Raw genomic sequence first — 25,427 nt, forward strand, 5'->3', positions numbered from 1 at the left:
GTCAATGCGACGGTCTTTGGGGCCGCGCTGAACTCGCCGGACGAAATGCACGCCTCGGCGCTCCAGGTTGGCCCTGAGCTCCTCATCAGATTGCAGCAGGAGGTCCCAATGAAAAATAACCCCCTGCGTCCTATTCAGTGCCAGATGCGGGACAATGGACACTGGGATGTCCCCTAGTCGGTCGCACGCCTGGAGCGCCGCCAACTGTGTGGCGGAGGCGTCTTTATAAGAACGGACCCCGAAATGCATTTTACTGAGAGCCTCGATTTCCCCGAAGATGTCCTCGATGTGCTGGACAAAGAACATGGGCTTGGAGGTGGCGAACGTCCCCCCATCGGTCCGAGAACAGACTAAATAGCGGGGGAAGTACTTCGCCCCAAGCTGGCAGGCCTGTCCTTCCTCCCAGGGAGTGGCCAAAGGGGAAAGGGCAGGAGAACCAGAACCAGAGACAGTACCTTTCTTTTTAAAAGACTCGGCCCCAGAGCGACCTGATACATGTTGACGTTTCATCTGCGAAACGTCCGCCCCGATACCATCCGCTCCGACCAGGGGCTCTCCCCACGGGTGCCACCCAGCCTCAGCAAGGGCCACCTGGCAGGATGACCGTTGCCGGGAGTCCTGATGCCCCAAGGAGACGGGCATCTACTCCTTGGCCGACGTGGGGAGGGTGCAGCTCAAGTATCGGCAGTACGATCCCTGTGTTGTCAGGGGGCTACAACACAGAGGGTACATGACGACCCCACCACAACGGGCTGGCTACCGTGCTGGATTTCGGGAGCCATGGAAAGTCCATCATGATCGTAGGTGCAGATGGGGACACACTATGGGCGGAACTTGTGCAACCCATCAGGCGTTTAGGCCCAATTTGAGGAATAGTGGGTGTGGTTACAACGCCGTTACAATGCTGAGTGCCAAGGTCTTAGTGCACTGAGGACCAGTGATACACCACGTAAGGCGTCCTTCCCCAAAAGGCTCGTACTTCTGTAGAATTTTGAAAAAAGGAGGTCAAACCCCAAGGGGGAACATCACATGGAATGCCGAAACGGTTGAAACTCCTTTTAGTCGCCTCTTACGACAGGCAGAAATACCTCGGGCCTATTCTTACCCCGGACCCGCAGGGGGGACAGTAGAGGGAGTGAAACTGTTAAAAGAAGAAGTAAATGAAATCCAACTAGCTTCTTTGCTATCTTTAAGAAAGAAACGATACTGCACACACAACTTCTTTTAACAATTACAGTTTACCATCATAGGATGATGGTTAAAAACCGGGGAGGAGTAAAACCTTCAGTTGGCATTAGAAAGCTGCCAATTGAATTTTCAAGTAGGTGGGTAGGAGACCACAAACTGATAGCACATTGGATACGGTTAATCGAGTATGTGCCAGAGAGAATGGATCACTTGAGACAACGGACAAACTGGGCAGTGCAGAATGAGAGGTCCAAATGGGAATAGGTATGCGTGGAGTCTGAAAAGAATGTGGGTGCTTAAGTGTTAAGACAGAAGAGGTTGAGCTGATCGAGAAGATCAGTCAAGACAGCACTCTTGGACAGGTTCTGGAACAGCCCCAAAGGGGATGGTGCACACTAAAGTGCGCGAGTTGACCAATAAGCTGGAGGAAGGCTGCCCTGGTGACAGCGAATGACAGAGAGAAGTAGACGTTACAAAGAGAAAAGGTGAGGTGAGGAAGAATAATGCAGACTGCAACAGCTTGCAGCTGAGTGTTCAGTGAGATCGTTTGGCTATGATCATCATGCTCGATGAGCAGCATGACCCCTCCCTCATGAGATGGAATGCCATCCTCTGGAGGGGTCAAAGTGGACCGGAAGAAAATGCGAGAGGTCATAGCAGTTGTGAGGATGCAATTGTGTTTCTTGGAGGCAGAACACAAGTGGACAGTGTGATTCCAGGAGCAGCTGTAATTCCTCCTTTTTGGATCTAATGTCATGATCATTTCACTGGAGGGGAGTCGTAATGGGGAGTGGGGAGGAGGGAACAAATGAAGGGCAGTCGCCTCGGCAGCTGTCTAGTGTTAGCCTTTGAAGACTCGCCGGAACAAGGTGCACAGGCTGCATGATCCTGTTCCAGGAGGTCAACAGAGGCATCGCCCTTCTCCCTGGGTCAGCCTGCAAGTTCCAGAGCAGAAAAATATTAGGCAGTGCACACAAGTGAAATGGAGGTCAGTAGGGTGAGGTATCATGCAGCGACAATGTTTAAGAGGATTTCAAAGTCAGGAAAGGAGAAGAATATAAGCCTTCATTTGATTTCTTAGAGCCTTTGGGGTTAGCAGATGAAGACAGATGTTTGTTGGCTGGAAGAACATAAAAGATCTTCAAAGGAGTATTCTTTTTATCCTTTCCGGCCTGCTGGTTGTGCAGCAGGTGATTTTGCCACCGAGGGCGAAGATCTGGTGGCTCATTACACTGCTGTAGTAGAAGGAGACAGGGATGCTACCACGATACTGGGTGATTTTACATCTGCAGTGCTGAACTGGAGGTCGCAAGTCTGCACGGCCATGTCCTTCATGGAGCGAGATGTAGCAAGAACAGTACTATAAGTGTCAGACAGTAAAAAGCAAGGCATTTTACTAGCCAACAACTAGCAAGTGACAGGGAAAGGTACTTTTTCCTTCACCCAGATCTCCTGGATGGCCCGCTCATCGAGATACATGGGACATTCAAGGGATGAGGTGACATGGTCGCCATTACAATTGATACTGGGGGGGGGGGGGGGGGGGGGGGAGGAGGCAGGCAATTGCCCTTGTGAGCATCCTTACTACAAGTTATACATTTGACTGTGTTTTGAGAGCACATGTGAGTGTGCTTGTAATGTTGGCACTGGTAGCAACACATCAAGTTTGTAATACACGGTTGGATGGACTATGATTACTTCACAGCCTGCTTTGATCTTCAATGGAAGCACTTGAATCAAACATGAGAAAAAGTGTGTAGGTAGGCATTACAGTTGCATCAACCTTTTTCATTACCTGATGGACAGCAGTGATCTCCTGATCAGAGGTGTAAGTTTGGATTTCTCCCTTGCTAAGACCATCAAGCAGCCGAGTGTAAATAACACCATGCAAAGAATTCAGCATTCAATGGGCCTTGACACAAACGGAATACCCATGGATGAGGCAAGGTGTAAGCAGTTGTTGGGCTTGAAAGTAACAACTGGTCTCCAGAAGAGAAGTCCCAGTACATAAATGAGAGCAGGATTTTGCAGGGGCTGCAACTGTATTAACACTTTTCTGAATAATAAATGGATAACCACAGCAAAGGATTGATCTCCTTCGATACTTGATAATATGAGGAACTGAGGTGCACCTGGGATAGTATCTGAATCTTTAGCCACATTCTGTTTACATTTAGTAGACAGACTGAGATGGTGATGGGCTCATTGAGAAAAAGTCCTCCATGTCTGCCAAAATCTCCAATAGCACGCTCCTTCCAACTGGAGACTCCCTCACCTTAGGTGATTGTTCACACCTCCTGAACTCCTGACAGAGGGACAAACTGGCAATCACCCCTCCCTGGGCCTGGCCTGAACCAGGGGGTACATGCGAAGTTTACCTGTCGACACGGGTCTGGGAATTATACATTACCCAGTCACATATTAAATGTCAAAAGCATAGGCTTGCCTTAAGAACCACACAGGAAGGAAGAAGAAACAAAGAGAAACTTCAAATGCCAAAGCAGAAGAAGGGTAGGAGATGGAGAATGAAAAACGAAAGAAATAAAGAAAGACAGAAATGATGGACTGTTCCGATGCCAGGCTATTGAAACTTCAGAACACATTACCAAAATATCCCACACATGTTCCCCAAGGGAGGGGAAAAAGAATAGCTGGAGGATAGACAAGCAGAATGGAAAGGGAAGAGGAATTGCAAAGGCTGGGGCCCCATGGTAGCCGAGCATGAACTAACCAAAGAGCTGTGAGCTCACTTGCAGGGGAGGAGGGGGAGGGGGGGGGGGAGTGTTCTAAGGGCGTGGTTAGGCAGGATCCTATGAGCACAGCTTAAATTGCAGAAGCTGAAAATAACTGACATGTATGATTAAAAAATTTCACTGCTGTGCACTGAACATTTCGTAGTTTACATGGCTGAATAAATGTTCTGTTAGCACTGTGATTTTTCCGTAGAAAAGCCAACTACATGTGGAATTGCTCAAGAAATCACCTCCCACCATTTGAAGGATAACTTTCTGCCATCATTTTTGCATAATTTTTAATCTATGGAAGAACTAAAATAAATATGAAAAACTAAACTTGAAGCTTGGTCTTTTTTACCGTATGTTACCCTTTATGATATATCAAATGCAAATGTGCCAGTAAAATTTTAAATAATGGCTAAAATGGCTGGTACTCTGGGCCTGAAATTTTTTTAAGTGGCTGGTCTTAATGTTTAAAGTTTTGAAAGAGGGTCTGATGCTCCACGATTTCACAAATTCATCACACAGTCTCACACTTATCATAATTCATTTTGTGTAAAAGGAAATTTAGTTTGAAAGTAAAGCTTATCAAACCACCATTCACAGTATTTTCTAGCAATCTGTTAGGAATGTATATAGTTGTGATGTCATGCTCATCGAAAACAGTTTGTTGTTACGAAGTATTGCATAGTTTTCACCCTAAAGCCTTTGACACATCTTGTTGTCTGCAGACACTCATGTGGGCGCTGTGTCTTGTTGCTGTAAATGATGCATTTTCTTTGCAACTAAAATTTTATTTTGGTGTTATTATCTCATTACATTTCATTGCTGCAGTATTATTCCGCAGTAGGCTCATTAGAGTATCATTTCTTATCAGTCAAAATTACAAAAATTTAACTGGAAATTAATACAAAAATTCCCAGAATTCTAAAAAATTTCCAAATTTTTTCAGGACAAAAAAATTCCTGTGTTTTTCCTGGATTTCCAGGGTGTATACAGCCTGTAACATGAACAAAAAGAAATGGTTGAACCCAAACAAAGCAGCAACTTCTCATACAAAGATCAGTGCACCCATGAAAGATAATAGTATGCATCTGGTGGAACAGTAACACAGTGGTGTACTACAAATTTCTTCCCATGGGTGTAACCATCACTACTGACATTTATTGTCAACAACTCAGATGTCTTGCAGTCACAGTCCAAGAACAGCAGCCAGGAAGACAGCGTGAAAAGATGCTACTCCACAATAATGCTTGCCTGCATTCTGCTAAGCTCTCAAAAAACACTATAATCAAGTTGGGTAACGACAGTGTCCTCAGACTGCGCCCCGGATGAAATATGCATGCAGCCTGCAGTTCCCAGCTGTATTTTATAGCCCTGGCTTCACATGGGTAGCAGTAAGAATCTAATGTCAGATGAATTGTCTGCTGTAGTGGAAATTTTGCTTCCAGGGCACTGCAGAGAGTTATGATTAAAAATCGGGGAAGAGCATTAGGCAAACGGATATCACCATTTTTACATAAATTGAATGATTCAAGCAGCAAACGCTTTTGCTCTCATACTGCAGTGCTGAAAGACATGAGTAGACCGCCGTGCCACACCCTGCTAACAATGCGAGTTGTTCATCAAAAGCATCAGCAGCCACTTGCTTTTCCGTTCATAATGCTTAGTTTTCAAAAAAAGAACTACTTGAAAAATTAATATTGTAACCTGTTGTCCAGGCATTTCAAAGCCGCAATGAGGATTTCATGCAGTCCAAACAATGTAAATATACACAAGATAGCCCCAAAAGTACATCACCACGAGTCAGAAAATTTCACAATTTTATTTATGTATGTAAGTTTGTTTTGCAAATAGAATAAATAAAAATCCAGATTCAAGAACAAACCTGAAGTCGTCTTATATAGCCTTTGGATTGTGAAGGGTATCTGAAATGAAAGGGCTCATCAGATTTTCGTCATTTTGAAAGATTATGATTAATGACATTACAATAAAGCTCATGTGCCCATTTGAATAACATTAACAATTTTTCAATGATACACCTGGCTGATCTTGTATAATTGAACTTTGAAATCAAGTTCAGAAACTTGATACACTGATACCAGACTCTTTTTTTTATAGTGACTTGAAATGATCAAATTACTAATGTGTCCCTTCCTAGGCACTTGTCAAGCATTATAAGATTACACAAGTTAAGTGAACTTTATTTTCACAGAGATAGGGTAGACTGGACTCAATTAGACTGGCGCACTGCATTCTTTCTTTTTGTTTACCGAAAACTGAACAACAAAACTTAATGGTACTTTTTATACTCACAAACAAGGCATAGATTCATACAGGATCAGGTAGATTTGTTGTTGCACGGTGACGGGACATGACGGGGAATATTTTCCTGACAACTTATGGACGTGTATGTATTGTACCAATCTTCTGCATTGTTATACATTTCAAACTGAAGTAACACAAATATGTGAATGTACATTATACACTGAGGCACCAAAAGTTATGGGCAGCAATACGCATATGCACAGATGGCAGTAGTATCACTTACACAAGGTATAAAAGGGCAGTGCATTGGCAGAGCTCTCATCTGTACTCAAGTGATTCATGTGAAAAGGTTTCCAATGTGTTTACGGCCAATGAGGAGAATTAACAGACTTTGAACGCAGAGTGGTAGTTGGAACTAGATGCATGGGACATTGCGTTTTGGAAATCATTGGGGAATTCAATATTCTGAGATCCACAGTATTAAGAGCATGCCAAGAATACAATATTTCAAGTGTTGCCTCTCACCATGGATAACGCAGTGGCTGAAGGTCTTCACTATAAGACTAAGAGCAACTGTGTTTGTGTAGAGTTGTCAGTGCAAATAGACAAGAAACACTGCACGAAATAACTAGAAATCAATATGGGACATACGATGAACATATCTGCTAGGACAATGTGGTGAAATTTTGTGTTAACGAGCTACAGCAGCAGACGACCGACAGCACCTAAGCACGACATCACCTGCGGCGCCTTTCCTGGACTTGTGACCATATCGGTTGGGGTTGGGTCCTAGATGACCAGAAAAATGTGGCATGGTCAGATGAGTCCCCAATCCAGTTGGTAAGAGCTGATGGTAGGGTATGAGTGTAACACATACCCATGAAGCCATGGACCCAAGTCGTCAACAACACACTGTGCAAGATGCCGGTGGTTCCATAATGAAGTGGGGTGTGTTTACATAGAATTGACTGTCATCTGGTCCAACTGAACTGATCACTGATTGAAAATGGCTATGTTCAGCTACTTCAAGACATTTTGTAGCCATTTATGGACCATGTTCCGAAACAATGATGGTATTTTTACGTATGACTATGAGCCATTTCATCTAGCCACAATTGTTTGCAACTGATTTAAAGAACATTCTGGACAATTTGAGAGAATTATTTGGATGTCTAAATCGACCAAAATGAATCCCATTGAATGTTTATGGGGCATAATTGAGAGGTCAGTTCATGCACTAAGTCCTGCACTGGCAAACACTTTCACAATTATGGTGGCTGTAGAGGTATCATAGCTCAATATTTCTTCAGGCAACTTCCAACAACTTGTTGAGCGAGTCCATGCCAAATAGAGTTGCTGCACTATGCCAGGCAAAACAATTAGTAGTTTGAGATTAGCGGAAAACCTACCTAGCTAGTCTGTTGGAAGCTCATGACATACTAATTTATGTAGGTTACAGTTGCTCGAGTGTGCAGTCGAGCGCGCGCACGCGCCGTGCGTGTGCATGTGTGGGCACATGCGCGTGGTTTATTTTTGATGAAGACCTTATGGGCTAAAAGTTTTATTTGGAACACACTTTTTGTTGTGCCCATCTGCCACTCATCATCTCCACTATACGGAGAGTAGCAACTTTCCTTTTCATAATATTGTTACATTCCATCCTGGATTTTCCATTGTTTGAGTCACAAAGTTTAGTTCTCCAAACTATAAAACTAAAAATTATTCTTTTTATGTAAATCAAACATCTTAGTAGTTACTTTAATAAAAATAGTTCTGGGCATACTGCAGTGTTCTATACCACGATTTTGACCAAGCTGCAGTGGTCTCCCTTCAGGTATTATCAATACCTTTGCCTGTAGTGAACACTTAAATATCAACCCCCTGACATCAGTTTTGTATTTAAATTGGCCATAAAATGACACTAGTTGTTATTGAACAGGAGGAGATTACGGAAGACTACACACTAATTCCAAAGAACACAAATAATTCACAGACCAGGAATATCAGCTACAATCGTTGGTCTTGGGTTTCCCTGCCTGGTGGTTGTGGATGTATGGCAATAGCTCTGTCTGTGTAATTTCTTTACAAACTCATGGCAATGTCTGCTGTTGCTGCTGCCTAGCAAGGCCCATCATACTAAGAAACAAGGATGTCAGGAGCCTGTAACTGTCCCCTCTGCTGATGTTCAGTCAAATCAATTACAGCCACAAAATTCAAACCAAATAAACATTAACTTATGGATAGGAGTATGTACATAAATAAGTTTAGATCTACTAAACCTAAGGCACACTCATTAGCACTCCTTGTAGTGTGTCAGTTGCCTTGATACATTGTTCACAGGTAAACCTGTCATTCGCTTTAAGGTTGGTTTGAACACCACAGCGCTGTATTATTCATGATCCTATTGAAGGGGGGGGGGGGGGGGGGGGGACGTATTTGCTACCCTCCAACCTTTGAACTGACTTACGTAGCCAAGGAGACTTACAATTTAAAATGAACTTCAAGTCACAATGCAACTTGGCATTTTTCTCTGATTAACTAATATTGGCAGAGGAGAAAGAAGAGATGAATGACAGAGAAAAATCCTATGATTCACCAGGGGTCATATCAGTTTTTCATTTTACCACTAAGCCAGGCTATCTGTTACACATTATAAATGGCTGATGTCACACATCTTAGGAACAATGAGTAATAATGACAAATGGTTTGCACGCTATGATTTATGTATTTCACCTAAATCAATAGCTTTTTGAAGGCTGAAAATCAACAATCCACTATGTTACTTTTAATTACATACAAATTTAAACCGAAATCTGTTCAATTAATTTATTATTTACCTCACATGCTTCATGACTATGAAAGTTTATCAATATTGTATTTAGAATGAACAGTGGAAAATTTGGGATGGATTCATATTGTTGTATTTAAATTGGTATTTCACCAGAAATTATTTAAGCGGAAAGCAAAGTAACAGAACACTTTGACACTGAATTATTTGCAGAATGTTTGCAAAAGAAGACAATTTTTTTAAACACAACAAATGTATTTATCTGTTAGCTTTCTCTGGGTAAAGTATAACATATCCTCTGAAACAGTTACTTAAGCATACGGAAGTAAAAACACAGATGGATCGTTAGCCAAGCATAGAAAAACACTAGCTTTAGGCGTTCAAACACCCTGACGGGAACAAAATATCCGAGTTAATCGATGAGTTGATAGTTAGTACACTGACTATGATTCATAGATTCTGGAGATGTTTTCAACTCCTTTTCAATACAACTTGTACTAGCTGCCCTTGAGAATACATGTGCACAAGTAGTACAGCTTCCACTAGACAGTGGTAAATTCAAAATTTACAGCAAATTCAGACAAGGAGATTCCACAGCATCAAAAATATTTGCAGCAACCTTAGGATGGGTTTCCAGATCCTGAAGTTGGGAGGAAACGTGGAAAATGTGATAATGGAATATACCTAAAACACCTTGATTTTACCAATCGCATTATCTGCATTAGCAGCAAACCCCACAAACTACAAATGGAAATACTTAATGTAGCAATTTTGCAAGCAGGCCTGAAAATCAGGTATAAAAACAAAACAACTCCAACTGAATAGGCCTCGAAGCGCCAACAGTATCAACTGGTCACCGTGTCATTCTCAGCCCTTAGGCGTCACCGGATGTGGATACAGAGGAGTATGTGGTCAGCCCACCGCTCTCCCAGCTGTTGTCAGTTTTCGTAACTGGTCGAAAATCAAACTTCCTGGCAGATTAAAACTGTGTGCCCGACCGAGACTCGAACTCGGGACCTTTGCCTTTCGCGGGCAAGTGCTCTACCATCTGAGCTACCGAAGCACGACTCACGCCCGGTACTCACAGCTTTACTTCTGCCAGTATCTCGTCTCCTACCTTCCAAACTTTACAGAAGCTCTCCTGCGAACCTTGCAGAACTAGCACTCCTGAAAGAAAGGATATAGCGGAGACATGGCTTAGCCACAGCCTGGGGGATGTTTCCAGAATGAGATATTTTCACTCTGCAGCGGAGTGTGCGCTGATATGAAACTTCCTCGCAGATTAAAACTGTGTGCCCGACCGAGACTCGAACTCGGGACCTTTGCCTTTCGCGGGCAAGTGCTCTACCATCTGAGCTACCGAAGCACGACTCACGCCCGGTACTCACAGCTTTACTTCTGCCAGTATCTCGTCTCCTACCTTCCAAACTTTACAGAAGCTCTCCTGCGAACCTTGCAGAACTAGCACTCCTGAAAGAAAGGATATAGCGGAGACATGGCTTAGCCACAGCCTGGGGGATGTTTCCAGAATGAGAATTTCACTCTGCAGCGGAGTGTGCGCTGATATGAAACTTCCTGGCAGATTAAAACTGTGTGCCCGACCGAGACTCGAACTCGGGACCTTTGCCTTTCGCGGGCAAGTGCTCTACCATCTGAGCTACCGAAGCACGACTCACGCCCGGTACTCACAGCTTTACTTCTGCCAGTATCTCGTCTCCTACCTTCCAAACTTTACAGAAGCTCTCCTGCGAACCTTGCAGAACTAGCACTCCTGAAAGAAAGGATATAGCGGAGACATGGCTTAGCCACAGCCTGGGGGATGTTTCCAGAATGAGAATTTCACTCTGCAGCGGAGTGTGCGCTGATATGAAACTTCCTGGCAGATTAAAACTGTGTGCCCGACCGAGACTCGAACTCGGGACCTTTGCCTTTCGCGGGCAAGTGCTCTACCATCTGAGCTACCGAAGCACGACTCACGCCCGGTACTCACAGCTTTACTTCTGCCAGTATCTCGTCTCCTACCTTCCAAACTTTACAGAAGCTCTCCTGCGAACCTTGCAGAACTAGCACTCCTGAAAGAAAGGATATAGCGGAGACATGGCTTAGCCACAGCCTGGGGGATGTTTCCAGAATGAGAATTTCACTCTGCAGCGGAGTGTGCGCTGATATGAAACTTCCTCGCAGATTAAAACTGTGTGCCCGACCGAGACTCGAACTCGGGACCTTTGCCTTTCGCGGGCAAGTGCTCTACCATCTGAGCTACCGAAGCACGACTCACGCCCGGTACTCACAGCTTCACTTCTGCCAGTATCTGGTCGAAAATCGATTATAATTTGATGAAATGTGTGATCACATCACTGAAAAGAAACTTGTACAAACTGAAAATGTTGTCATAGGACCAACTGATAAATTTTGGCAGAGGTATTTAGGGCAGCTGAAAACTGTGGCTGGATGGACAATAGAATGAATGAATGAATGAACAAGAGAGTGAAACAGCTTGGACTGCTTTTTGTGAACTATAGTTAGGCTGATAAAAGTACTTCCCTGACACTTTGCACATGTGGACCATGTTGTCAAATAGAAGTCCAAGATCTGGAATTCATAAACACTGCCATGGTGGTGGTGCAGGGATGCCACCCCTACCCCTCACAGTTGCATTTGTTCCATACTTTCTTAGTGGCAGCAAAATAGCTGTTAAATATTCATCATTTCTCCCAACTGTGAGCTACAGATGTAGTTTGTGTTAATGGTGAGATGTAAAGTGTCATTGATTTCCAGTTATGTGATGCAGCTCTTCCTTTAGCCATACGAAAGTTGGCAGGGGCACTATCTTAAAGAGCAAATCTCGTGAGCTCTTGCATAATGTATGATGCTATTTTGAAGAAGAAAGGGATAATGTCGGGTCTCATACCTTTGCCGAACGTTGTTGACTGAGCAGCTGTTGTTTAGGATACTGTTGCCTGAAGATGCAATTTTTTTAGAGGACAGCACCTAGGTATAAAGCTCACAAAATCATCAGGTTGGACAAAACATGAGTAAATGCTGGTCATTCCAGACTGACTATGTGCACTGATGACTGCACAAGGAACAATGAAAGTTCCAGTTGGAAATGAAGTTGGCTCATTCTTTTACATGCCAGAATGATCAGTGGGTTTGTGCAATGCTTAATTATTATTATTATTGTTGTTGTTGCCATCATTGTTTACATCAAAGAAATCTGGGCTTACCATGAGGAAATGATGGAAACAAAATTTAAAAAGTGATTCATGCAATCTTTGCTACTGAACCTAAAACAGAACTCCACTATATCATTGGATAATGCTCCATATCACTCTGTTATTTTAAGCAAAGCCACAACATGCTGCAGCACGAAGAGTAACATAGTGGACTGGCTGGAAAAGAAAGGCACACAGTCATATGATAGCAAAATGAAAAACACTTAACTGCTACAAAAGGTGAAGGAGCACAAATCACGTAATATCATTCAGGAGACTGACACAATTGCACAAGAAAATGGTCATAGAGTGTTGTGTGTTTCACTACATCATTGTCATTTTAATGCAATAGAACTCGCGTGGGCTCAGGTGAAGTCATATTTTGAAAACAAAAAATGAAAGTTTTTTAATGTAAAAGTTTAAATTTTTATTGTGTGATGCATCTGGTAGCATTACTCACATAAAATGGAACAATATTTTCAAACATGCATGTCACATCTCAGAATTGGCATGGCAACGAGAAGGGGCATTGGAAGAAAGTGTGGAAGAGTTAATAATAAGATCGGGGGCAGTGGTGGCGGTGGCAGCGGCAGTGCCACCACCACCACCACCACCACCACCACCACCACCACTCGTAAAGATGGTGACAATGACCTGGGAAATGTGTATAGTGACAACTATCTATGAAGTCTGTGGAGTCTACCCTCTTCCCTAAAGTGCAGGTAAGAAACGCACCTATGCATTAAAACATGTATTAAAATACTGTAATAGCATTTCGACTATAAATGGGCCAAAACTAAGTAACCAGTGTATCTCAAGCAGAAAATTTGCACTCGGAAATACTTATGACAGTGAGGCCATTGTGTTGTAATGCTAAAACCGTACAAAAACTGAAGGATTACTCAAGCAAGCACTAGGGAGATTCTGAGAATTACTAGATGGAGCAGAAAAATAAAGGAGTGGAAGACATAATTATCGGCATACAGCAAATGAGATGGATGTAGGTGGGACAGGAAGCAACATGAATGGATGGTAGATGGAGTAAGGAAGTTCTTTGTTGGATTTCAGCAACTAAAAGGAAAAAAATGAGATTGAAATATAACGCAATGCGGGTAACATTGAAAATCATGCAGAAGCAACACAGATGTGTACAAGTGAAGACTATAATGCATTTATTTATTCATCATTCATTCACAGGCTATCTTCACCATATGAAAAAGCTTCAGGGGGCTTTTATCCTGTACTGGATAAAACAGCTGATGAGTATATTTCATAGACCATTTTTTGCAGTGAGTGGTAACATACACGGTTAGTAATGTTTACATTTCCACCTAAATTGCAACTGCTTTTGCCAGCCTATAACAAATGTGTAGATTTTGGAGGCGGAGGGGGGGGGGGGGGGGGGGGGGAAGAACAGACAAATACAAACTCAAATAAGCATTCTTTTCCTATTAATATAGGGATTTAGTTTTATTTCTTTCTCTGTAAATGATCTACATGTTGATCTACTTTAGCAATAGCCTACACAAGTGGCCTACCTCCACTGGTTTCCCAATACTACTGTTTCCTACAACGCAGGATACAAGTGTACTTCTATTCAGGCCATTATCAGTATTGTTTAATGTTGAGTTTTCCACTGTTTCAATATCTTCAGTTTGAGAGGCAGGAGCAGTTGTCACCTGCAGGTCCTCAACATCTCCCTGGAGTACTTCAGCATCTGATGATAATGACAGATCATCTTGTTTTATAAACTGATCCTAAAGAAACAGAAAGTAGAAAAAGGTTGATAACCATAATCATCCATACAGAGTCAATCAATCAACTATATACAAAAAAGATCTTTAAAAGAATAAGAACAACTATTTCAACTTTGGAGTAGAAATTTTTGAAGAAGTCGCTATAGAAGTCTTCCAAGATGCCCATGGGCTAATGGCTTTAACTGAGCCAATAGGTGGGTGGTTAAGGTGTCACTCTGGATTTGTAAACTATAGCTGAAATCTGCAACACAGTTATAATGTAACCATTTACTTTCCATAAAAACATATGTTAATCATTGGTTTCTATTCATTCAATGTGAACAGAATGGGGAATATTAACAACATTCTAATTTATATAAAATAGAAATTAATGTTTATTTCATTATTTCAGAACAAATTGTAACTAAATGAATCAAAATGTGCTTACCATAATGAGCTTTAAATCTGTTACAATACCATACAGCCTTAACCAAATTCTAGCATGTATGTTTGCTGTTCACAAACATATGAATGCAAAAAAAGACTTTCGCCATCAACCTTTCATTTACAAAATGACAAACTAAGCACACAAGATAATGTGGAACACATCTACATACTCCGCAAGACGCCATACGATGCATGACAGAGGGCAACTTTTACCACTGCAAGTCATTCTCTTTCCTGTTCCACTTGCAAATGGAGCAGAGAAATAATACTGTCTTTATTTTTGCACATGGACCCTGATTTCCCCCATCTTTGCGATCCTTATGCAAGATGTACATTGGTAACCATATGATCATACAGCAGGCTATTACAAATGCTAATTCTCTTAACTTCTCTTTTTTTGTGAAAAGAATGTCGTCTTCCCTCAGGGACCCCCGTTTTAGTGCCTGGAGCATTTCCGTAATAATCTCGTCTTTAATAAATCTACCCGTAATAGTGCACCTGTTAACAGCTTCGATGTATTTCTTTAATCTGACCTGGAGAGGATCCCAGGTACTCTAGCAGCACTCAAGAATGTGTTTCACAAGTGTTCTGTATGTGGTCTCCTTTAGTGATGCGCTGCACTTTCTTTGAATTCTCCCAATAAAACAAAGTAAACTATTTATAACAACAAAATCAATCAATTTTTGACAAAATAAAGTGTTGAAGGGGACAGAAGAGGTGTGAAGAAAAAACGACTGGAGAGGTCTAGGAAAAGGGGTAGATTTCGGAAAGGTCAGCCACAACCATGGGTCAGCGGAGACTTACCAGACAGGATGAGAAGGAAAGACTGATTTTTTGGTGACAGCAACAGATGATATTTGAAAACCTGAGATTTTAAAGGTGGAAGATAGGATAATACACAAGACAGAGATTACTGCTTAAACATCGTACACTAGTTAATGAGAGCGAAAAGCTAAGTGCATTGTATATAACAGAGGTGGGTGGCGAAAAATAGACATAAAAAATGAAAGACGTAGAAAACTAAAATAAAGTGAAGAAAGGAGTAGTTACTTTGAAGAAATGCTGAGACTAAGAAATTAACGTAAATTAAGACCAGATGGGTACGAGAACCGAAGACATGTTGTAGAGCTTGTTCGTACCAGTGGAATTCTGAGAAACTGGTGTTGGGGGAAGAATCCAGATGGCACGTGTGGTGAAACAGGTACAGAGGTCTCTACTGTCATTTTGTAGAGCATGCTCTGCAACAGGATACTGCGTGTTGCCAGCATATACCCTCAGCCTATGTCCATTCATCCTTACTGATAATTTGGTGGCAGTCATGCCAATGTAAAAGGCCGAACAGTGTTTACGCAACAGCTGGTATACGATGTGTGGTTTCACAGGGGGCTCTCCCTTTGATAGTATATGTTTTGCCAGTTACAGGGCTAGTACAGGTGGTGGTAGGAGTATGCATAATGCAAGTCTTGCAGCAGGAATAGTCACAGGTGTAGGAGCCATCAGTAATAAGTGGGTGCAGAAGGAGCATAGGATCTGACAAGAATACTGCAGAGATTAGGAGGGCGGTGAAAAGCTATTCTAGGTGTGGTGGGTAAAAACTCAGACAGAATGGATCTCATTTCAGGGAATGAGTTTAGGAAATGATGGCCTTGTTGAAGTAGCTCATTAACACATTTCAGACTAGGATAATACTGAGCGACCAGTGGTACACTCCAAAGTTGGTTTTTGGAGGGATCAGCAGTACCAGGATTGGATGCGATGGCCTGGGAAATCGGCTTTTGAACCAGGCCTATGAGGTAATTGCATCCAGTGAAGGCTGAGGTGAAAATGGTGGCGTATTGCTGTAAAGGGTCTGCATTAGAACAAATACATTTGCCTTTAATGACAAGAATGTATGGGAGGGAACGTTTGACATGGAAAGGATGGCAACTGTCAAATTGTAAGTATTGTTGATTGTTAGTAGGTATAATACGGACAGAAACGTGTAGCTGGTCTTTGGTGAGGTTGAGATCAACATCAAAGAAAGTGGCATAGGATTTGGAATAGGACCACGTGAAATTTAACTGGGAGAAGGTATTCAGAGAGTCCAGTAATTTTAACAGGTCAACATCCCGAGTGCATATGGTAAAAACGTATCTAAACCAAGCCCTCTCCAAGCGATCAATGAAAAGACTGGCATAGGAATGCCCCTCAAAGGTGAAGTAGGTGTTGGTAAGAATAAAGTTGATTAAGCTGAGTAGGAAGGATGTCATAGGCTTGGAATCAGGTGGGTGATGACTGATGAAATGTTCAGCAGCAGACAGACCACATACATGAGGGATGTTGGTATAGAGAGAGATGGCATCAATGGTGACAAGCAAGGTGGGTGGTGGGAGTTGGACAGACATGGTTTTCAGTATATCTAGGATATGGTTGGTATCTCTGATATAGTAGGGAAGTCTCTGTACTATGTGTTGCAGGTGTTGATCAACTAAGGCAGATATACATTCAGCAGGTGTTCTGAAGCCAACAACTATAGAATGGCCAGGTGTGGTGTCACCGCCAGACACCACACTTGCTAGGTGGTAGCTTTTAAATCGGCCGCGGTCCGCTAGTATACGATGGACCCGCGTGTCGCCACTGTCAGTGGTGGCAGACCGAGCGCCGCCACACGGCAGGTCTGGTGAGACGTACTAGCACTCGCCCCAGTTGTACAGCCGACTTAGCCAGAGATGGATCACTGACGACTGCGGTCTCATTTGCCGAGACGATGGTTAGCATGGCCTTCAGCTGCGTCATTTGCTATGACCTAGCAAGGTGCCATAGCATTTGATATTGAGATTATAACATGTACCGTCAAGAGTGATGTACACCAATTAAGTTTAATGGACCGAGGTGTTAGTCCCTGTGAGGGGCCTGAGGTTTTGAGGAGGGACTGCAGGACATTCTGAATCACAGGGATGGGATCTTGATGGCAGAAGCTGTGTGTGGAGGCAGACAGCTGGTGTAGATCTTCACTAACCTACTCCTTTTGGTCAAGTACCACCATGGTAAATCCTTTGTCTGCGGGAAGGATAATGATAGAGTCACGAAATTTTAGGGAATGTAGAGCTTGGAGTTCTGCAGTGACAGGTTAATGTCATATTGTAGGGACCTGAGGAAGGGTTGTGAAGCAATGCTGGATGTGAGGAATTCTTGGAGGGCTTGTTAGGGATGATTTTGAGATAGTGGTCAAGTCGGGATCATGACCAGAATTGTTAAAGGCAGGGTTCAATGTTGGGTTTGCTGTTGAAAAGGTGTTGGGATTGGGTTGCTACGTGATATTTCCAGCTGACATTACATGCGAAGGAAAGAGGGTAAGTACATTCTTCACCAAAGCAGTATGATCAAAAGCAAGTTTAGGGCTCAAAGTGAGACCCTTAGATAATACTGATATCTCAGGGGTGGAGAGTGCTTTAGACAGGAGGCTGAGGATATTGTACTGTTCTGACTGGTTCTTGTGATTATGAGTTGTTCTTGGTCTGGGAAGCAGTGGCAAAGGCTGTGGGAGGATGTTAAGGAGGTTGGCCAAGCGCTGTTTGTAGCAGAGGACAGTGGTTGATGGTGTGGCTGTTTAGGGAGTTGCAGGGGGGCTGGAATGGAAACACTGCTGTTCAGGTAGTTTAGGAGAAGGTGGGAAAGCTTTTTGGGGTGAAGTATGGCATGATGTTGCAATCTGAAGCTGGCTTGGTGGATGATACCATTGGAGGAAACATGAGGGGCAGCTAACTGCAGGATTTTGTAGGAGGCGAGAAGTCTGATGGAGTGGATATTGGCTGATGATGCATACAGGTCACAGATTACTGTATTTGAAACTGTAAGAGCCTAGTGTACAGTAGGATTACAGCCAGAAAGAGGGACATTCACTCTTAGGCCTTTTGGAGTAATTCCACAGGAAAATCAGGTTTCAAAAAATGGAACATGTGCCCTTAGTCTTGATGGTGGAAAAGCACATTTTTGAAAAAAGGACAGTTTGGAGTGTTAGAAATTGTGGGAGTGGCAAAAAAGATAAATCAGAGTGGATACAAGATAGAAAAATTGAAGAAAGACAAGGAAAGAATTCAGAAAAAAGCATAAAAATTCGTATGAAAATTGTGAGAACAGACAATGGTTAACAACAGGTAATTAGCGAGCGAGAATTTCTTGCTAGAAAGTGGCCTATATGATACGAAAGAAAGATTGGAGAGGGGGGGGGGGGGGGGGGGGAAGATTGGGAATGTTGTGAAAAAGAGAGGAAATTTGAAGAACTGGGTAACAGAAAGGGAAAGTTGAATGAGAAAATTTAAACCACTTAGCTCGGCAATTAATCTAACGTAGGAGACGACAGTAAAAGTGGATCAGAGCGGTTTGGCGAAACACAAATGCACAAAAACATGAAATAATTACGTATAAGCAAGATAAGTGGAAGGTCAGAAAGAAAATAGCTGTCAAATCCGTGGGGGTGGGGGGTGGGGGAAGAAAAGAAAAGAAAAAAAAAAATCAGCAATCGACGATCGGAAGAAGGCCCTGCAGTGTACTCAGTGTAAATTGTTAGATGCAAATTCATAAATAACAATGGAATTGTTATATGCAGATAAAAATAGATCCATCTACATGCACAGAAATCAGAAATCTAAAACTGTAGGGGGCAAAGCGTTGATTAATCTTGGTGATAGAGAGATAAATAAACGAACGGAATGGTAGAAAACAGACAACAGTTTGAACAAGACATACTACAACAAAGACTGACAAGAGGGTTACACAAGAAGAAATGAGGGCCACATGGACTAATAACACAATGAAATCAATCAATTTTTGACAAAATAATCTAATTGGCTGGATGAAAAATCTACTCACCAAGCGACGGCAGATCACACACATAAAAGGTTATAATTAGGCAAGCTTTGCGGCCAGTGGCTCCTTTTTCAGACAGAAGTGTTGAAGGGGAAGGAAGAGGGGTGAAGGAAAAGGACTGGAAAGGTCTCAGAAAAGGAGTAGATTTCAGGAAGGTCAGCCGCAGCCATGGGTAAGCGGAGACAGGACGAAAAGGAAAGACTGATTTTTTGGGGACAGCAACAGATTAAATTTGAAAACCTGAGAGTTTAAAGGTGGAAGATAGGATAATACACAAGACAGAGATTACTGCTTAAACATCGTACACTAGTTAATGAGAGTGAAAAGCTAAGTGCATTGTACATAACAGAGGTGGGTGGCGAAAAATAGACAGATAAAAAATGAAAGATGTAGAAAACTAAAATGGAGTGAAGAAAGGAGTAGTTACTTTGAAGAAACGCTGAGACTAAGAAATTAACGTAAATTAAGACCAGATGGGTATGAGAACCGAGGACATGTTGTAGCGCTCGTTCCTGCCTGTGGAATTATGAGAAACTGGTGTCTGGGGGAAGAACCCAGATGTCGCGTGTGGTGAAACAGGCACCGAGATCACGACTGTCAAGTAGATCATACTCTGCAACAGGATATTGTGTGTTGCCAGTATACACCCTCAGTATATGCCCATCTGTCCTGATAATTTAGTGGTAGTCATATAGACCCAAAAAGCCGAGCAGTCGTTACATAACAGCTTATTTTGCCAGTTACAGGGCTGGTACAGATGATGATAGGAGGGTGCAGAGGGCAAGTCTCGCAGCAGGGACAGTCACAGGAGCAGGATCCATCGATAGGGAGACGGGTGCAGGAGCAGCATAGGGTGTGACAAGAATATTGCAGAGACAAGCTATTCTAGGTGTGGTGGGCAAAATCTCAGACAGAATGGATCTCATTTCAGGGCATGAGTTTAGGAAATGATGGCCTTGTCGAAGTAGCTGATTAATACATTCCAGATAATTAATACGTTCCAGATAACACTGACTGTGCTGTGCTCCAAAGTTGTTTTCTTGGAGGCATCAGCAATACCAGGATTGGATGTGGTGGCCAAGAAAATCTGATTTTGAACTAGGCTGGTGGGGTTGTTATGTCCAGTGAAAGTTGGGTTGAGAATGGTGGTGATCCATCACATTGTAACTACATGATGCTTACTCAGTGTCCAAGTGGGATGCTAACAGCTTATTTGCTGTCTTCAGTGTGAATATTCTCTTAGATTTCATGTTGCATTTATTAAACTTAGTAATCAAAGTGGCTATGATGAAATCATTATCACTAATTCCTATCTCTCCTACCTCTATATTGACATTGTCCAGAAAGGTCAGGTGTTTGTAGCTAAGAAGTCTAAAACGTTTCCTTTCTGCTTGGGTGGTTGAACAATTTACTCAGCTATTTTCGTACAAAGTGTTATGAACAGGGGCAGATGTGGATTCTGACCACAATTTATTGGTTTTAACTGTAGATTAAAACTGAACTGAAACTGCAAAAAGGTAGGAATTTAAGAAGATGGGACCTGGATGAACTGAAAGAACCAGAGGTTGTAGATGGTTTCAGAGGGGGCATTAGGGAATGATTGATAAGAGCAGGGGAAAGGAATACAACAGGGGAAGAATGGGTAGCTTTGAGAGATGAAAGTGCTAAGACAGAAGACAGCAGAGGATTCAGTAGGTAAAAAGACGAGGGGTAGTAGAAATTCTTAGTAGAGACACTGAATTTAATCGAGGGAAGGAGACAATAAAAAATGCAATAAATGAAGCTAGCAAAAAGGAACACAAATGTCTAAGAAATGGGATCGACAGGAAATGTGATATGGCTAAGTTGGAATGGTTAGAGGACAAATGTAAGGATGTAGAAGCACATATCACTAGGGGTAATACAGATACTGCCTACAGGAAAATTAAAGAGGCCTTTGGAGGAAAGAGAACCACCTGTATGAATTTCACGTGCTCTGATGGAAAACCAGTCCTAAGCAAAGAAGGGAAAGCAGAAAGGTGGGAGGAGTATATAGAGGGGCTATACACGGGAGATGTACCTGTGGCCAATGTTATGGAAATGGAAGAGTATGTAGAGGAAGATGAACAGGGAGATGTGGTTCTGTGTGAAGAATCTGACAAAGCACCGAATGACTTAAGCTGGAACAAGGCCCCGGGAGTAGACAACATTCTGTTCGAATTACTGATAGCTTTGGGAGAGCCAGCCATAATAAAACTGTTGAAAAAGAGTACATCTGGTGAGCAAGATGTATGAAACAGGCAAAATACCCTCAGACTGTAAGAAGAATATTATAATCCCAATTCCAAATAAAGCAGTGCTGACAGGCATGAAAATTACCTAATTACCAGTTTAATAAATCAGGGTTACAAAATATTAACACAAATCCTTTACAGAAGAATAGAAAAACTGGTAGAAGCACACTTTGGGGAAGACTAGTTTGGGTTCCAGAGAAATGTAGGAACACGCGAGGCAATACTGACTGACTTCTCATAGAAGATAGGTTAAGAAAAGGCAAAACTATGTTTATAGCATTTGTGGACTTAAGAGATAGCTTTTGACAATGTTGTCTGGAATACTCTCTTTCAAATTCTAAAGGTGGCAGTGGTAAAATACAGGGATAAAAAGGTTAGTTACAATTTGTATAGAAACCAGAAGTCAGTTATAAGAGTCTAGGGGGCATGAAAAGGAAGCAGTGGTTGAGAACTGAGTGACACAGGGTTGTAGCCTATCCCCGATGTTATTCAATCTGTATACCGAGCAGGCAGTAAAGAAAACAAAAGAAAAATTTGGATCAGGAATTAAAGTCCAGGGAACAGAAATAAAAACTTTAAGGTTTGCCAATGACATTGTAATTCTGTCAGAGACAGTAAAGGACATGGAAGAACAGTTGAACAGTATGGACAGTGTCTTGAAAAGAAGATGTAAGATGAGCATCAACAAAAGCAAAACGAAGATAATGAAGTTAGTTGAATTAAAGCAGGTGATGCTAAGGGAATTAGATTAGGAAATGAGATATTTAAAAAGTAGTAAATGAGTTTTGCTATTTAGGAAGCAAAATAACTGATGATGGTTGAAATAGGGATAATATAAAATGTAGACTGGCAATGGCAATAAAAGCGTTTATGAAGAAGAGAAATTTGTTGACATCGAATATAGATTAAGTGTTGGGAATTTTTTTCTCAAAGTATTTTTATGGAGTGTATCCATGTATGGAAATGAATCATGGACGATAAACAGTTTAGGTAAGAAGAGAAAAAGAAGCTTTTGAAAAGTGCTGCTACAGAAGCAGCATTTTAGTTTCAGACAAGGCACAATTTAAACATAATTTAAAAGAATTTTTGGTGGCCAACTCCTCCTATTCCATCCATGAATTTCTCAACAAGTGCAGTAGACCAGTTTAATGAAAATTTATTATACTTTAATTTTTGACAATACTTGGTTGTAACTGCCAACTAACTACCTACTGTGTGAATGATGGATGTACGTAAAGCAGATGTAAGTCTTAAGTCTGTAAATAATGGAAGTTTAATTTTAAATCTTATACATCATTTGACTGTTCTTCGCTGAGGATCATTGAAATGAATAATTTACTTTAATTTTTGACAATACTTGATTTAATAGCCAAGTAACTAGCTACTGTGTGAATTATGGATTTAATGAAAGCAGATGTAAGTATTAAACCTGTAAATATCAGAAGTTTAATTTTAATCCATGTACATAATTTTACTGTTTATTGACTGAGTATCATTAAATTTAATGAAGCTCAAGTTTTTCTAATTACATTTTTGTAATGTGTGTATCTGACATGTTCCACACCCAGGAGGATCCCCTCTTTTGTGGGTCTATGGAATGAATAATTAATCTAATCTAATATGGAGAGATTGGGTAACTAATGAGGAGGTACTGAACAGAACTGTGGAGAAAAGAAATCTGTAGTACAGACTGACTAGATGAAGGGATTGTTTGATAGAACACATTCTGAGATATCAAGGGATCACCAATTTAGTACTGGAGGGAAGTGAGTGAGTGTGTGTGTGTGTGTGTGTGTGTGTGTGTGTGTGTGTGTGTGTGTGTGTGTGTGTGGGTGTGGGGGGGGGGGGGGGTAAAAACCATAAGAGGAAGACCAAGAGATAAATATATTAATCAGATTCAGAGGGGCGTATGTTGCAGTAGTTACTCGGAGATGATGACGCTTGCACAGGATAGAGTAGGATGGAGAGTTGCATCAAACCAGTTTTTGGACTGAAGACGACGACAACATGCTAATCGGTTGAAGCATTCATAACAAAGTGCCCCAGTTTGATGTGCTCATGAAAAGCAGTGAAGTTTTGGGGAAATTTAAGTGTATATTGAAAGGATTGGCAAATGGAAAATGGAGGTGGCATATTAGTTGCAGTAGACAAGAAACACAGACCCACTTACATAGAAACTGGAGCTGCATGTGAGATAGTTTTGGCAAGACTCAGTATCAGGATGGGCATAAAATGATAACTGGATCCTTCTATTGCTCACCAGACTCGTCTCCTGATGTAACTAGAAAGTTTAGAGAAAACCTCTGTTCACTTGTATGTAAGTTCCTCAATCATACTGTAATCATCAGTGGAGACTTAAATCACCCAACTATTAACTGGAGAGAGTACAGTTTTGCTAGTAGTGGGAATGATAAGACACCCTGTGAAGTGTTACTAAATGCCTTCTCTAGAAACTACCTAGAACAGATAGTTAGGAACACCAGTCATGACGGAAATATATTCCATCTGACAGCAACAAATAGACTTGACCTCTTTGAGAATGTCCGTATCAAAACTGGTATCAGTGAATATGACACACCTGTGGGAACAATGATGACCAAAGTAGAAAGGGCAACTAAAACAAGCAGAAATATATATATGTTCAGTAAACTAGATAAAACATCAATAGTGTCCTATCTCAGTGAGGAACTTGAAACTTTCAGCACAGGGCAGGAGCATGTAGATAAACTCTGGCTCAAATTTAAAAGAATCTAGATGACCACACACTGGATAGATATGTACCCAGAAGATCATTTCATAATGGGAGGGACCCTCCATGGTATACAGTCATTGTAAAGAAACTTCTAACAAAGAAGAGATTACTACATAACTGGTGTAAAATAAAGCATGGGGCTACAGATAGAGAGATGCTGAATGAAACACATATGGATGTCAAGAAAGTAATGCATGATGCCTTCAGTGATTATCGTAGAAGAATATTGTCAAGTGATCTTTCAGAGAAACCAAGGGAATTCTGGTTGTGTCAAAACGCTGCCAGTTGCACCAAAGTTAGTGTCCTGTCCCTAGCGAATGAGACAGGAACTGAAATTGAGAGCAGCAAAGCAAAAGCTGAAATGCTTAACTATTTTCAAATGTTCATTTACAAAGGAAAACCCATGATTATTGCCTCAATGTAATCCTTGTACCACTGAAAAGATGAATGAAATAAATGTTATTGTCAATGGTGTTGAGATAAAGCTCAAGTCGTTAAAATCAAACAAGCTCCAGGCTCCAACGGAATCCCTGTCAGATTTTATACTGAATTAGTATCTATCGTAGATCCCTCAAACAAAAAACCGTGCCCACGTCTTTGGGAAAAAGCACAGGTTACACCCATCTACAAGAAGGGTAGTAGAAGTTATCCACAAAACTACCACCCACTATCCTTGACATCGATTTGTTGTAGAATCTTAGAACATACTCTGAGCTAAAACATAATGAGATATATTGAACAAAATGACCTCCTCAATGCCAAACAACATGAATTTCAGGAACATCGATCATGTGAAACCAAACTCACACTTTTGTCAAATGACATACTGTAAGCTTTGGATCAGAGGAACCAGGTATGTGCAGTATTTGATTTAAAAAAAGCATCTGACTCAATGTCACAACTACAATTACTGTCAAAAGTACATTCATATGGGGTATCAAGTGAAATTTGCAACTGGATTGAGAACTTTGCGGCAGGGAGGACACAGCATGTTATCTCGGATGGAGAGTCATCACTGGATGTAGAAGTAACTTCAGTTGTGTCTCAGAAGTCTGACCTTATGAACAATATTAGTAGCAGCCTGAGATTTTTGCAGATCATGTAATTATCTTTTGTGGAGTATTATCTGAAAGAAGCTGCGTAAATACTCACTGAGGTATTGCTAAAATTTCAATGT

General features: G+C 41.6%; 1 protein-coding gene across 1 annotated transcript in view; it reads right to left on the reverse strand.

Moving 5' to 3' along the window:
- The window catches only part of LOC124776344 (thioredoxin domain-containing protein 15), a 45,413-nt gene that overhangs the window by 15,779 nt on the left and 4,207 nt on the right, over nt 1-25,427 (reverse strand). Inside the window, exon 3 of the mRNA XM_047251293.1 lies at nt 13,733-13,951. Within this exon, the coding sequence (XP_047107249.1) occupies nt 13,733-13,951 (219 nt within the window). The remainder of the gene's footprint in view (nt 1-13,732; nt 13,952-25,427) is intronic.

This window comes from Schistocerca piceifrons, chromosome 2, assembly GCF_021461385.2.
Source record: "Schistocerca piceifrons isolate TAMUIC-IGC-003096 chromosome 2, iqSchPice1.1, whole genome shotgun sequence".
Taxonomy (NCBI): domain Eukaryota; kingdom Metazoa; phylum Arthropoda; class Insecta; order Orthoptera; family Acrididae; genus Schistocerca; species Schistocerca piceifrons.